General features: G+C 35.2%; 2 protein-coding genes across 2 annotated transcripts; one reads left to right on the top strand and one right to left on the bottom strand.

Moving 5' to 3' along the window:
• The first annotated feature begins 3,045 nt into the window (after window positions 1-3,045).
• Window positions 3,046-3,962, top strand: LOC127745697 (protein MAIN-LIKE 1-like). The gene is made up of 2 exons (XM_052259062.1): window positions 3,046-3,798; window positions 3,884-3,962. Exon 1 carries the CDS (start codon window positions 3,096-3,098, stop codon window positions 3,753-3,755), a length of 660 nt encoding a protein of 219 aa, XP_052115022.1. The 5' UTR covers window positions 3,046-3,095; the 3' UTR covers window positions 3,756-3,798; window positions 3,884-3,962.
• Window positions 3,920-5,157, bottom strand: LOC127745721 (uncharacterized). Its single transcript, XM_052259238.1, has 2 exons — window positions 5,129-5,157; window positions 3,920-5,042 (listed from the first exon to the last, which is right to left on the bottom strand). Exons 1-2 carry the CDS (start codon window positions 5,155-5,157, stop codon window positions 3,920-3,922), a joined length of 1,152 nt encoding a protein of 383 aa, XP_052115198.1.
• Between the last annotated feature and the right edge of the window lie 9,679 nt (window positions 5,158-14,836).

Genomic DNA, 14,836 nt, shown 5'->3' with positions numbered 1-14,836 from the left:
CTAAAAGTGTAGCAGTTGACAAATTTCCTAACCTTTGCGGATCTGCCTTCTTGGACTACAAAGGTAAAAATGTTATATCTATTCAGCATGGGGAAATTTACAATATTTATAAAAATGTAATTTACAATATTTATAAATACATCAGCCAAACAAAGTAACACCAATTCTTCTAGTTCTAGTAAGTAGTTACATAACATTTTCTCTTAAATTTGTTACGTGGATGGATGCTTAAACCAACCTATGCATTAAATACAGTCACACTTTATACAACAATTGAAGATAAAAAAAAGTAAAAGAAAAGCAACAAGAGCATCAATGAATTATCAATTATTACGAATTATGATTCCTACCTGTGCCCCAAATACACAGAAATTACAGCTCTTTTTGTAGTATCGTACTGTATTATCATCTTTTGTCATAAATGCTTGGTGGATAGGACGAAAGTGACATCACATAAATGCTCATAAAATTACACTATAGGAAAATAATATTAATATTAATACCCTCTTTTTTTCTCTTATCATATTATTCTTCCATTGCTCCAAACAAAAAGAAAAAAAATGCAGTCAATGTTGAACCTGCGTGCTATTCATTTTTTTAGGATGGCAGATCATGAACGGAGAAGGAAGGCCATGAAGAAGCAAAGATCATCATCATCAATGGTCAGAGAAAGTATTGTTGTACATGCAAATCAAGAACAAATGGTGGGTATTCTTTGGAATTTTGAGAGGGATTCTTCTTCTTCTTCATCAATCAAAGGTGAGGGTGATAATCATAAGAACAATAATAGAGATCTGGATGATGACGTCATGCATGATCATGATGATGATGATCTTTCACATAATACTAGCTTTTGTTGCTACCTTGGTTCAACAGCAAAAGCTGCATAGCCTTAATTCATTTCTTAATTAGCTTAATTCACACCAGCTAGAATCTCTTCTATTTAGTTGTTTTTTCTCACTCTCTTTCTCTATTATATTATTGTTTTTTTTTTAATTTGTCATTTGTTTTTAATTATGTGGAATTGGAAGTTGTGGATCGCTTCTTAGTTTATTTCTGCTCATTTGAAGAATTTATTTTAAGTGTTATAGTAAGTAATTTAGTGAATTAATGTGAAGCACTTCAACTGTTATCTTTACATGAACACATCTTTATCATTTTAGCAGTCACTATATATATTTGAAATAAAAGATCTCAATAATTTAATTATTTATTTCATGAAGTCAACTAATCTCTTAGCTTGTAAGTTTTTGGTATCACATATTTTTCTAGATTGATTCTAAAGTTTATTGTATGAGAATGATTATACTTATTTATTGAAGATTTATTGAAGTAGAAAGTTAAATTAAGAGGATTGATTCTCCCCTTGTATTATTATTCTATTTTATTTAGTTAGGCCTAAAAAGAGAAAGAAGTAATAATTTTCATTTTTTTTTTAGATTTTTTGAACGGTATTTTTACTTTTTAACGAGAGATCTTGAATTTAAACTCTACAAATAAAAGAATTTGTGAGTACACTTATGCTCTTTTAATAAGATTTTAATCAGGTTATTGAGTCGTATTAAAAAAAATAATATTAGTATACGGTGAAAGATTACAATTTGATAATATAAGTAGAAAAGAAAAATCAAGAGGATGCATTCTCTTAAAGAAATTTCTTCAAATAAAATGAAATTTGCTTATATTTGATCAACAGAGATTGAGTACTTTAGTGTTGTTGCATCCACCTGCACAAGACATTAACCAAGGATACTCTGTACTTATATTTTGATCCTCCTATCTGATGTTTGAATAATGAAACTAAGTGGTATTTGATGATTAATAATTATAATACAATACAATACATGTTATTAATCCCACTCATCTTAACAAAGTGTACCAATATTTTAAACAAACTTTATGCAGAACCAAAATATAATTGCCAATTTTTTTTAATCTAAGAACCTCTTAACTTAAATTTGGAAGGCCAACCAATACCTTGTAGCAAAAGATCATTTGATTCACATCAAGGAAGAGTTATCATTGCAAGACTCCACAAGACGTGAAAACTGATCAAGAGAAATGTGAACATTTGTAAATAGGTGATCAAATAATATTAGATTGGATAGACACTAATATCATATTAAAATTAAATTGAATAGGTCTAACTCAATTTAAAAATTAGTTCATAAAATAAAAAATTATCTCATATTTATAAATTATATCGATAACTTTTACTAAGTAATTATATAAAAATTTTATTTATGAGAAATGTAGGGCAATTTACCAATTTAAAACAATTGGGTGAATCCTTTACCAGATTATAACAATTGGAAATTGCATACCTTTTTGTCTTGTTTCATTTTATATAGAAACCGTGGGAGGCAACCGTGGCTGGTAGCCATGTTTTATGAGGAAAGGATTTTGAGTGTAAACCGTGGTAGGCAGCCACGGTTTAGGTGAGAAAAGAGATATACATAAACTGTGGTAGGCAGCCACAGTTCATGAAGGAAAGGATTCGTACATAAAACCCTAGAGGCAGCCACGGTTTATGAGTGTGTATAATAAATAGGAAAGCCGTGGCTGGTGAGGGCGGATCATTTGTGAGCTTTCAAAATTAGGAGAAGGTTGGTGGGTGAGAGAGAAAAAAAGTTTTTTGGTTTAGTAGTTTGTTTGAGATTTTGAACCGGCTGAGTGGCGAACCAATGGAAGAATAAGCTCGGATGTACCGGTTAAATGGCGTTGCGCATGTGGCTGGATTTATCGACCAAGAGGTTGGTTAAACCGCCTTTTTATTATTATTTTTTGTTTAATGTTGCTATTATTAATGGTAAATGTTATATTAATATTTTAACAGTTATAATAGAATTTTTCGCTGTTATCATCAATGTGAGTTTTTTATATTTATTAAATTTCTAATTTTTTTTATTGTTAGAATTAATTTTTTAGTTTTAGGTGTTAGTAATATTGTTAGTGTTATTTTTGCTGTTCTTGTTATGGTTAGGGTTTTTTATTGATATTACTGTAAGTTGTTACTATTGTTGTCTGTTGAGAGTTCGCTATCCATCTTTTTGCAGCCTACTAGGGTTATTAGCGGTGTGAGAAGACAACAGAATATGCCTTTACACGAGCGTATCATACCGTATTTAGAGACCGCGGGCTTATATCACTTGGCTAGGCTGAACAGTCAGTGGTTCTGGGTTGATGAGCCTCTACTTAGCGCATTCATTGAGAGGTGGCGTCCTGAGACCCACACCTTTCACATGCCCTTTGGGGAGTGTACGGTCACCTCGGAGGACGTGGCCTATCAGCTGGGTTTACCGATTTATGGTGAGCCTGTGAGTGGGTGCCTTAGTGAGTTTGAGAATTTCATGGAAAACGGAAGACCGGCATGGGTGTGGTTCCGCGACTTGTTTGGGGAGTTACCTCCGCAGAATAAAGTGAAGCAGATGACAGTGTGCTACACATGGTTCCATGAGCGGTTTCGGGTTTTGCCAGCAGATGCTACTGACGACATCGTGCGTATATACGCGAGAGCCTATATTATGATGCTGTTGTCATCTCAGCTGTTTGCGGACAAGAACGCCAACTGTGTCCACCTTCGCTGGTTGCCTTATGTGGCATCGTGGAGGACTTGGGTAGATATAGCTGGGGCTCGGCCGCGCTGGCGTGGTTGTACAGATGTCTTTGTCGTGGAACAAACAGAAACGTTGTCAACTTGGCTGGGCCACTACAGCTTCTACAGTCTTGGATCTTTTGGAGATTTCCTTGTTTGAGGCCTAGTGGTTTCAACATATTCGGGTTTCCACTTGCATCCAGGTAAGGAAATATGATTTTAGAGTTAGAAATTGTTCATTTACATCTCCCATTACATGTTATGAGATTCTTTAAATTGAACTTGTAGGTGGGCTGAGTATCTACCGAGGAACGATGCAGTAGATCAAAGAGTGGTGGCTGCAACTGCCTTCTGTTTTGCTTTCCAAACCTTCTGGTAACTGGGCTTGAAGCCGTAATCAGCTTCAATTGCTTGTTGCAACACCTTAATCAGTACTGCAGCATCCGCACTAACCAATGGAAAAATCCTCGCACAGATAACGTGGTAATTAAGCTGACGGTGATCACTGGAAATAGATGTGGCTAAGCAAGTGTGGGGACCGTTGTACCTCCTAACCTCCCAAATGCCCTTTCGTGCACGGAGCAAAATCCGAATCGGCCAACTACAACTTTTGCCGAAATCCTTGCACTTTCCATGATACTTCAGATGGTCCGATTCCAACACTCGGTACTCAACACCTCGACGGATGCTATAGTCCTTCACACTAAGAACAGCTTCATCTTTACTCTGGAAGGATTGCCCAATCTGAAATTCTGTTGACGAACCACCAACTGCAGCAACTCCCGCTGGGTGTTCACCCAAAGCCTCCAAGTTTAGCGTCGAGAAGTGTGGAGGGTAATGCTGTGTGCCAGAACTTGAAGGACCTTGTTGTGCATGTGGATTAGCACCGGTGTCATCATCGCTGTCCCCAAAGATATTTACAGGCTCCTGGTCAGAGTCATCGTCCCGCATTGCATTCTCTACTCGATCAGGTTCCCCAAATCCTTGAAGTTCATCATCTGTGGCACGACCTGATTCCCCCTGAAATGCCTGCTGCAGGACCCCTTGATTAGGGGAAGGTACAGTGCGAACTGCCTCCGTTTGTACCAGATCAACCGCAAAGGAAGGTGAGGCAACCTGCGGAACAGATGGTCGGATCGCTGGCGCCGAGCAAGACGCACCGCCTGCGGCAGTCGAGCTATGAACAGGAGCCGATGCCCCAGAACTATCCAGAGTTACCTCCAACTTCGCAAACAGCTCGTGTATTCTGACCTCAGGAAAACTCCTTACGCAATGAAACATAATCCTAATATCTTCGTCAGCCGCTAACACGAACGTATCATACATGACACCGCTGGAGACTACAGCGATGGGAATCTTGTAGAAGATCTTCTTCACAAACTTGCTCCCAAAAACCCCAAACTTCTGCAAGATGCTACTCTTCAAATCTGACAAACTGTTTGATGAACTAACAAATACACTCAACGGTTCTCTGTCAGTGAACTTCACACTATATTTTTTGCTTTTTTTATTTTTCCAGAGCAATGCACTAACACAAGAACACACTCTTCCTCACTTGACATTGTGATATTGATCTCCTCACCAGCTTGAATCTCACTCAACTATATATAGATTTTCATTCTACATAAACCATTCTAGGTTACAGGGTTTTATGCCAATTGGACGTCCTTCATAAACCGTGGTTGGCAGCCACGTTTCATGCCTTTCTTTCTTCATAAACCGTGGTTATTTCCAGCCGTTTCTAACTCTCATCTATAAAGAGTAAACCGTGGCTGCCTACCACGGTTTACGTTATGCATTTCTTTCATGTAAAACCTCCCTGCCAACCACGGTTTATGTGTACCTAGAAATCGTGGTTGGCTCTCACAGTTTACATAGATAACGAATCAAGACATTCAAGTATCAATATCTCCATTGTTGTAATCTGGTAAACCTTTCTCTTGTTTATTTTAATTTGGTCATTTGCCCAGAAATGTAAGAATTATAATAGACTAATCATAACTATGTTAAACCTTCTCTCAACCCATGCTACACCAAAAACAGTACTAAAGAATCCGAAATTCTTTTATGCACATCTATCTAAAAGTTTAATTTTATTTAGAATGATAATTTTATGATACAATAAAATTGGGACTCACATGGCCAAAAATTTTAAGATAAAAAGTATAAAACTAATAAAGAAACAAAGCGATTTAGATCAAATAATTTAGTCAAATATATTAAATTATTTAAATTTTTTTTACTATATCACCTCTTATTTATAGTTACACCATAATTACTTTTTCGGTGATATTCTATTTGTATTATTGGTAACTAATGGCAATGTTAGGAAATTATTTTAATTTTTTAATTTGTTTGTGGGTAATACATATATTAATTATAATCATAAATTATGCTATTTTAAATTAAATGACTTATATAATGGTGATCTCATTTATTGTTATAAATACTAAATTGAATAAGTCATAGTTACTTTTGATTTGAAATTAAATGAGAATAAAACCAAATATTATCTTTTATTCTTTAGATAGTTATCTTTTAGATTTTAGATATATTATCTTTTCGACTTTAGATACTATTTTAGTTGGGTTTTAGGGTTTAATGGATGCCATACTCAAATATAAATAAGCCTACAAGGTTTTGTTCCCCAATATACTAAAGCCATCTTTATTATTCTTTTTCCATCAGAAGAATCACAGTTCAGCGAAAGATCCAAATTCTTCCATCTATTCATTTCCGACTTTTACAAGTAAAGGTATGCTTCTGCATTATGATATAATTTTGGTGATTCAATATGGTAATTTATGTTTGTGAATTTAGATAGGCTTTTGCATCTAGTATTTTCTTTCTTAATGATTTAACATGTTGTACTAAAAAAATTCCAACAAATAGTATCAAAGTCGTTTATAACTAAATCATTAAGTAATAGTTAATTTCACTGTTATTTGTTGTTACTTAATATTGGCATATCACATCAATTTTTTTTTTAATTTGAATCCATTGATATGCGTCTTATTCAATGTATGTTGTGTGTTGCTTTTCTGTTATGCGCCACTTACGGTGTTACTCCAATTTTAATTATGTGAATGCACGCATTATATTATTGACGTTGTAGTCTTCTATATATATATATATTGCCTTCTTAATCTATTGCGAAATATTGGTAATTTCTTTATGTATTATTATTATTATTATTATTATTATTATTATTCTCTCAATCCCAAATATTAAAGTAATAATAATATTAATTCATAAAAAAATTAATTAATTTTTTATCATGAATACTGTACATCCATAAATTTAACATATTTACTGTGTAATTTTTTTTGTATGCATTGTAGTTTAATTTTTAAATATGAATTTAAAATTTTTGGCACATAAATGGTTGCATAATTATAATCATATTTTTTTGTAAAAGTCTGAAAAGAACTATCCTCAATTTCTGGCAGGATCAGTGTCCCTCGTGAGATCTATGATGGGTCCTCCGCGGCATTTGGTGTCCAAGAGGACACCATGCACCGTCTCGGCGATGCTCAACGCGAGGCTATCATATTGCCTTCCACGTGGGTTTCCGCTGGGTGACAAGGAGAAAGGCAAAGAGCTGCAAAAAGCCACGTGGTGGAGACAGGGAGGGAAGTGAGCCACGTGGCAGAGACAGGGAGGAGAGTGAGAGAAAAAAGAGCCACGTGACAGAGATTCCAAGGGAAGGAGAGAGAAGGATTTGGCTAAGAATTTAGTTATGGGTATCATTGATGTTTGAGGTCTTTGCTTTTTGGACTTTATGTTTCAATATTCTTCCATTGCTCCAAACAAAAAAAAAAAAGAGAAAAAAATGCAGAGAAGAAGAAAAAGCCAATAGCCCTTTAAACCAAAAGGCAAGGGTAGAAATAAAAAGTGATCCAAGGCAAAAAGAATGTGCTTAAGAACCCTGGACACCTCTAATTGGGGACTCTAGCAAAGCTGAGTCACAATCTAAAAAGGTTCACCCAGTTATGTGTATTCAAGCAGAATTAATTTGTTGATTTTTTTGTAATTGATATAAATAATTTTGTAGGATGGCAGATCATGAACGGAGAAGGAAGGCCATGAAGAAGCAAAGATCATCATCATCAATGGCCAGAGAAAGTGTTGTTGTGCATGCAAATCAAGAACAAATGGTGGGTACCCTTTGGAATTTTGAGACGGATTCTTCTTCTTCATCATGCATAATCATGATGACGATGATAATCTTTCGCATAGTACTTGTTGTTGTTACCTTGGTTCAACAGCAAAAGCTGCATAGCCTTAATTAGCTTAATTCACACCAACTAGAATCTCTTTCATTTAGTTGTTTTTCTCGTTCGCTTCTTATTTTATTTCGCTCCTTTGAAGAATTTATTTTTAGTGTTATGGTGAGTAATTTAGTGAATTCCAACTGGTATTTTTACATGAATACATCTTGATCGTTTTAGCAGTCACTATATATATTTGAGATAAAAGATCTCAATAATTTAATTATTTATTTCATGAAGTCAAGTAATCTCTTAGCTTGTAAGTTTTTGGCATCACATATTTTCCTAGATTGATTCTAAAGTTTATTGTATGAGAATGATTATACTTATTTATTGAAGTAGAAAGTTAAATTAAGAGGATTGATTCTCTCCTTGCATTATTATTCTATTGTTTGGTTAGGCCTAAAAAGAGAAAGAAGTAATAATCTTCAATTTTTTTTAGATTTTTTGAAAGGTATTTTGGTTTTTTAACGAAAGATCTTGAATTTGAACTCTACAAATAAAAGAATTTGTGAGTACACTTATGCTCCTTTAATAAGATTTCAATCAGATTATTGAATCGTATTAAAGAGTAATATTTTGTATTGTAAAAGATTACAATTGACAGCATAAGTAGTAAAAAAGAAAAATTAAGAGAATGCATTCTCTTAAATTTCTTCAAATAATATGAAGCTTCCTTCAGGATTTGATCACCAGAGATTGAGTACTTTGGTGTTGTTGCATCCATTTGCACAAGATATTAACCAAAGATACTCTACTTACATTTTGATCTTTCTATCTGATGTTTGAATAATGAAACTAAGTGGTATTTGATGATTAATAATTATAATACAATACAATAAATGTTATTAATCCCACTCATCTTATAACAAGGTATACTAATAGCTTAAACAAATTTAGAAGGCCAACCAATATCTTGTTGTAGCAAACTATCAAGGAAGAACATCATTACAATACTCCACAAGACTAGGTGATAAACATAAATGTGAACATTTGCAAATAGGTGATCAAATAATATTGGATTGGATAAGCACTAATATCATATTAAAATTAGATTGAATGGGTCTAACTCAACTCAAAACCTAATTCATAAAATAAAGAATTATCTCATATTTATAAATTTTACTAAGTAATTATATAAAGATTTTATTTATGAGAAATGTAAGAATTATAATGACTAATCACAACTATATTATGGCCATGCTACACCAAAAACAGTACTAAAGAATCAAAAATTCTTTTATGCACCTCTGTCTAAAAGTTTATTTTTTTAGAATGATAGTTTTATGATACAATAAAATTGGGATTTATATGGCCAAAAATTTAAGATGAAAAAGTATAAAACTAATAAAGAAACAAAGCGATTTAAACCAAATAATTTAGTTAAATATATTAAATTATTTAAAAAAAAAAGTATTTTTATTAAAATATATATGATGAATATTTAAAAAAAATACGACATTTGTATGTTAGTTTTTCTGCAATCACCAATAGATAGATAGATCGAAGAATATGTATAGTATACAAAGTATACACAAAAATAATGTTATATATGTTAGAAACAAGAAATTGAGAGAGTAATCTGAAAAGTGTATTATTTAGTGTGATGAAAAGTACAATGTACAAGGCGATATATATAGGTGCCAGAAGAATCAAAGTAATAAAAGCATAGAATCTTACAATTAATATACAGATATACTATATAAATATAAACGATACTAACTTATCTAAAATGATTCTAATGATTCTTTAATATATCTCTAATATCCCCCCTCAAACTCAAGTGGGAGCTAAGGATACCATATTGAGTTTGGATAACAAAGTCCGGAAACGAGTCGGGTGATGAGCTTTTGTGAATATATCAGCAGTCCGATCTAGTGTTCCAACAGCAATGAGACGAACAACATCAATAAGGATACGTTGCCAAACAAAGTGACAATCAATCTCAATGTGTTTGGTGCGTTCATGAAAGACATCATTATGGGCAATCTGAATAGCACTGCGGTTGTCACAAAAAACATCAGTAGGGGACAACTGAGGAACACCCAAATCTTCGAGAAGCCAACAAATCGAGATAACTTCCACAGTAGTGTCAGTGAGGGCACGGTACTCAACTTCTGTGCTCGATCTAGCAGTGAACGTTTGCTTCTTAGCACGCCAAGAAATGAGCGTCGCTAAGAAACAAACAGTAACCAGTAGTAGAACGACGATCAGTGGGATCACCAGCCCAATCAACATCGGAGTATGCCTGAAGAGACAAAGAGGAATGGACAGAAAAATAAAGGCCATGAAATAGAGTGCCTTTGATATAGCGAAGAATGCGAAGAACTGCTGCATAGTGAGTAGTACGAGGAGCTGACAAGAATTGGCTAAGGACATGAACTGGATAGGCGATGTCTGGTCGGGTGACAGTTAAGTAGACGAGTCCTCCAACTAGCTGTCGATAGAGAGTAGGATTATCCAACACAGTGCCATCCATAGGAGTAAATCGAATATTAGGCTCAAGAGGAGTAGACTCAGTGCGACTATCTGTAATTCCGGCTCGAGCAAGAAGATCTGAAGCATATTTAGCTTGAGAGGGATAGATGCCATCATCAGTGGATATGACTTCTAGACCAAGGAAATAGCTGAGAGAATCAAGATCTTTCATCTCAAAAGTTTGCTGAAGGGACGCTTTAAGATCAGAGATACCATCAGTGTCATCTCTAATAATGATCATGTCATCAACATACAGAATTAGAAGAACAACTCCACGATCACTTTTACGAATAAAGAGAGCATTCTCATGAGGACTGCAAGTGAAACCAAGACCGCATATGGTAGTGCTGAACTTATCGAACCATTCACGAGGAGCTTGCTTAAGCCCATAGAGTGCCTTGCGAAGGAGACAAACTTTTCTAGAAGGACAAGGATAACCTGGAAGGGTTTCATATAGACCTGTTGTTTCAAATCTCCATTAAGAAAAGTATTTTTCACATCCATCTGATCGAGAGACCATTTTTTTACCGCAGCAATGGCAAGAAGAGCTCGAACAGATGTGAGACGAGCAACAGGAGCAAAAGTCTCTTCATAGTCAATACCATACTCTTGTATACAATCCTGAGCAACCAGTCGTGCCTTATAACGGTCAATAGAACCATCAGAGTGAGTCTTTACCTTGTATACCCATCTGCTTCCCACAACTTCTTGATTAGAAGGAGAATCAACCAAGTCCCAAGTGTGTGCTTTTTCAAGTGCCTGTATTTCTTCCTGCATTGCTTGTTGCTAATTTGGATTTGTGGAGACTTCTCTGAATGACTTAGGTTCATGTTGATGAAAAATAGTAGAAAAACAATGATAATAAAAAAGATGAGGAGGTGGATTTCTCACCCTGGAACAGCGAGTGGAAGGAGGAGGCATGACGGTAGGAGGAGGAGCGTCGTCCGGTCTGGAATCATCGGGAGATGGAGAAGGCGAAAGAACAGGAGGCTGTGGAGGGTGACTCGAGATAGAACCTGTAGAATCATCACTAGGGAAAAGATCAACATTAGGGTTAGTGAAAAACGGTGACTAAGTAGGAGGAATAGACTCAAAGGAGGAGAATCGAGAAAACATGTGATGTTCCCAGAAGACAACATGACGAGATATACGAATACGCTTAGAAAGAGGATCCCAACAACGATAACCATTGTGTTCAGTGCCATAACCAAGGAAACAACACATACGAGCCCGAGGTTCGAGTTTACTATGTTCATGAGGCTGAAGAAGAACAAAACAGACACAACCAAAAACTCGAAGAGAACTATAATCTGGGGAGGTACGATAAAGACGCTCAAAGGGAGTAACATTACCAAGAACAGAAGAAGGGAGTCTATTGATAACATGAACAGCAGTAAGAACAGCTTCACCCCAAGTACGCTCAGGACACGAAGAAGAAAGAAGCATTGCACGAACAGAGTCAAGAATGTGATGGTGTTTACGTTCATCTCGGCCATTTTGTTGAGATGTACTAGGGCAAGAAAACTCAGACAAGGTACCCTGTTCTACAAGAAAGGTTAAGAGTTTGGAATCACGGTATTCCAGAGCATTATCGCGGCGAAAAACCTTAATGACCTTGGAAAATTGAGTTTTAATCATAGTGGCAAAGTTAATATAAATCTGAGGTAACTCATGGCGATTGGTCATCAAATAAACCCAAGTAAAGCGTGAGTAATCATCAATGAAAACGACAAAGTATCAAGCTCCTCCCATAGAAGCGGTGGGAGCGGGTCCCCAAACATCAGAGTGGATAAGATCAAAAGGAGAGCAAGCAAGAGAGGAACTACTGTGAAAAGATAAAGCAGGTTGTTTAGCAGTTTGACAAGAAATGCAATCAAAACACTCATGATTAACCTGACCCAAAATACCCAGAGACACAAGAGGACACATCTTTCCCAAGGAGGTGTGAGCAAGACGTTGATGCCATAAGTGAAGAGTAGAAAGAGAAGAAGCAGCACAGAGATTTGGTACAGGAGGAATATGGAGATTCTCAAGTTCAAACAACCTTCCGACCTTACGTCCAGTCCCGATGATTTGTCCCGTCCAACGATCTTGTACACGACAACCAAAAATGGAAAAAGTGACATCAAAACCGAGATCAACAAGTTGACCAATAGAAATAAGATTAAAGTTCAACTTGGGAATATAATAAGCATCATGAAGATTAAGAGCTGGCTGGGAAATAGAACCCTTGTGTGTTGCGTGTAAGAGCGAACCATTAGCACTATTGACAGAAGGTGCATTTGTAATGGCAGACAAAGACGAGAAGAGATGACGCAAAGGTGACATGTGATTAAAGCAGCCCTAATCAAAGTACAGCGCCACATCAGTGCCACATCAGCAGGGTCGTCAGTGCCACGTCAGCAATGTTATGCATGTGGCAGTCCCTGGAGGCGGAAGGAGACACGCTGGCGACGAGTTGGCACGCGGGTCACCGTCGGGTCGGGTCAGGCGCGCGGGTCGAGCTTGGGTGGGAGAACAGCAGCGTGGCACGTGGCAGAAGCAGAGCCGTGGATCTGAAGCACTGATCCAATGGCGCTGGATGCGTCTGGAAAGAGAACGGATGAACACGGACATGCAGCTTTGGGCGGGGCGTTCGGCGTCTTCCGGGGATGATTCTGGTGGCGTTGGAAAGCTTACAACGAGAGGAAGGCGTTGGTGGCGGCGGTGACGAACCAATGCGTCTGAAACAGATCTAAAAATGAGGGCAAAGAGGCACGGGTGGAATCTGGAAGGGAGATCAACCTGGTCGTGGCAGCGTCTTTCGGCGGCGCGTGGAGGTGCGTCAAGCGGCGGTTATGGTTGCGTTGGAATCACGGCAAAAAGACGAACACGATGGTTACGGGAGTGACGAACCAAAGCGTCGAAAAGGAACGAAAAAAGAAGCCAAAGAACACCGCCGGAAAGAAAAAAAACAATAGGGCTATGAACTAATATTCATTGAAAAAAAAAAGCCTAAGCTCTGATACCATGTTAGAAACAAGAGATTGAGAGAGTAATCTGAAAAGTGTATTATTCAGTGTGATGAAAAGTACAATGTACAAAGGGGTATATATAGGTTCTCAAAGAATCAAAGTAATAAAAGCATAGAATTCTACAATTAATATACAGATATGCTATATAAATATAAATGATACTAACTGATCTAAAATGATTCTAATGATTCTCTAATATATCTCTTGACAATATAGAAAACTATTATAATAATATTTTATAAGAATGGTTACGTGATGTTTTATTAACTTTTAAATCATGAGAGATTGTTTGCATCGAATTTCATTACAAGCTTTATTGTTAATTTGGCTTTTCAAATTTTTGTAACCTATATTTATTTAATTTTGAGCACAATTGATATATGAACTTATTACTATAAAGAACACCTAATTTTTTATTCTAAACTTAACTAAAATTAAAAAAATTTACCTTTTGAGCGAGTCTAAATAATAGAAATCACACTAATCATAGATTATTACACTAAACATCCTTTACTTACAATGAGAAAGCTTTTCGTTGTGTTGTTTATATGAAAATTATAACTTGAGGATAATGAAGGAACACAAACCAAACAAATGAAAGAATCTCATAGTTCTATAATAACCATATTGCATAAAATAATATTGCTCAGAAAAAGTTTAAATTTGTATATAAACTTAGCATATGGTATATATCTTTTTTATAAGATGAAAAGAAGAAAGACAAATGACTATGAAGAGTGTAATAATAGATGCACAACTTGCGCTGAGTCTCATGAAATTATTCCTAAAGAGTACTCCATCTTATTATACTACACAGAATCTTAGAGATGAGTACCATAGCGCCGCTTTGAGAAGATGTATTATAGATGACTGCATAAAACGACCTTGGCCGCATTAAAAAAAGGCCAAAAAATGCGCTGAAAAATGCTTGGACAGTAAGTATTTAAGTTGTTAATAAACAATCCTTTCTAAGTTTAGATTATGTATAAATATTTGCTGTTAATAAATTTTCTACCTTTTTTTAGGTAAAAAAAATTAAAGTAGAGTATATTTTTTGTTTCAAAGTTTGTCAAAATTTTTGAAAATATCCTTAAGTTTTATTTTATTTTAATTTTGTCTTAAAATTTTTTAATTTGTATAAAAAATATCTTTGATAGCTAAATTTTTCAAAAAATTTAAGACTAATATAACAATAATGTATAAAAAATATGCTTAATTTGCTTATTTTAAAGGTTATTTTTATGAAATTGTTAATGAATTGATCTTAATTTTTTTTAAAAATTATCATCCAAAAATATATTTGATACAAATAAAAAATTTTTAGAACAAAATTAAAGCAAAAAAAATTAAAAATATTTTAAAAACTTTTTTCAAATTACAACGACAAAAAATATAATTTATCCAAAAAATTATTGAATTTTCACAAAAGTATATAAGGTATTCATGTATACTACAAGCATAGCCACACAAAGAGAACT

The sequence above is a fragment of the Arachis duranensis genome, chromosome 3 (genome assembly GCF_000817695.3).
Source record: "Arachis duranensis cultivar V14167 chromosome 3, aradu.V14167.gnm2.J7QH, whole genome shotgun sequence".
Taxonomy (NCBI): Eukaryota; Viridiplantae; Streptophyta; class Magnoliopsida; order Fabales; family Fabaceae; genus Arachis; species Arachis duranensis.
The sequence above is the reverse complement of the archived record's forward strand: the minus strand, read 5'-3'. Positions and strand labels throughout refer to the sequence as shown.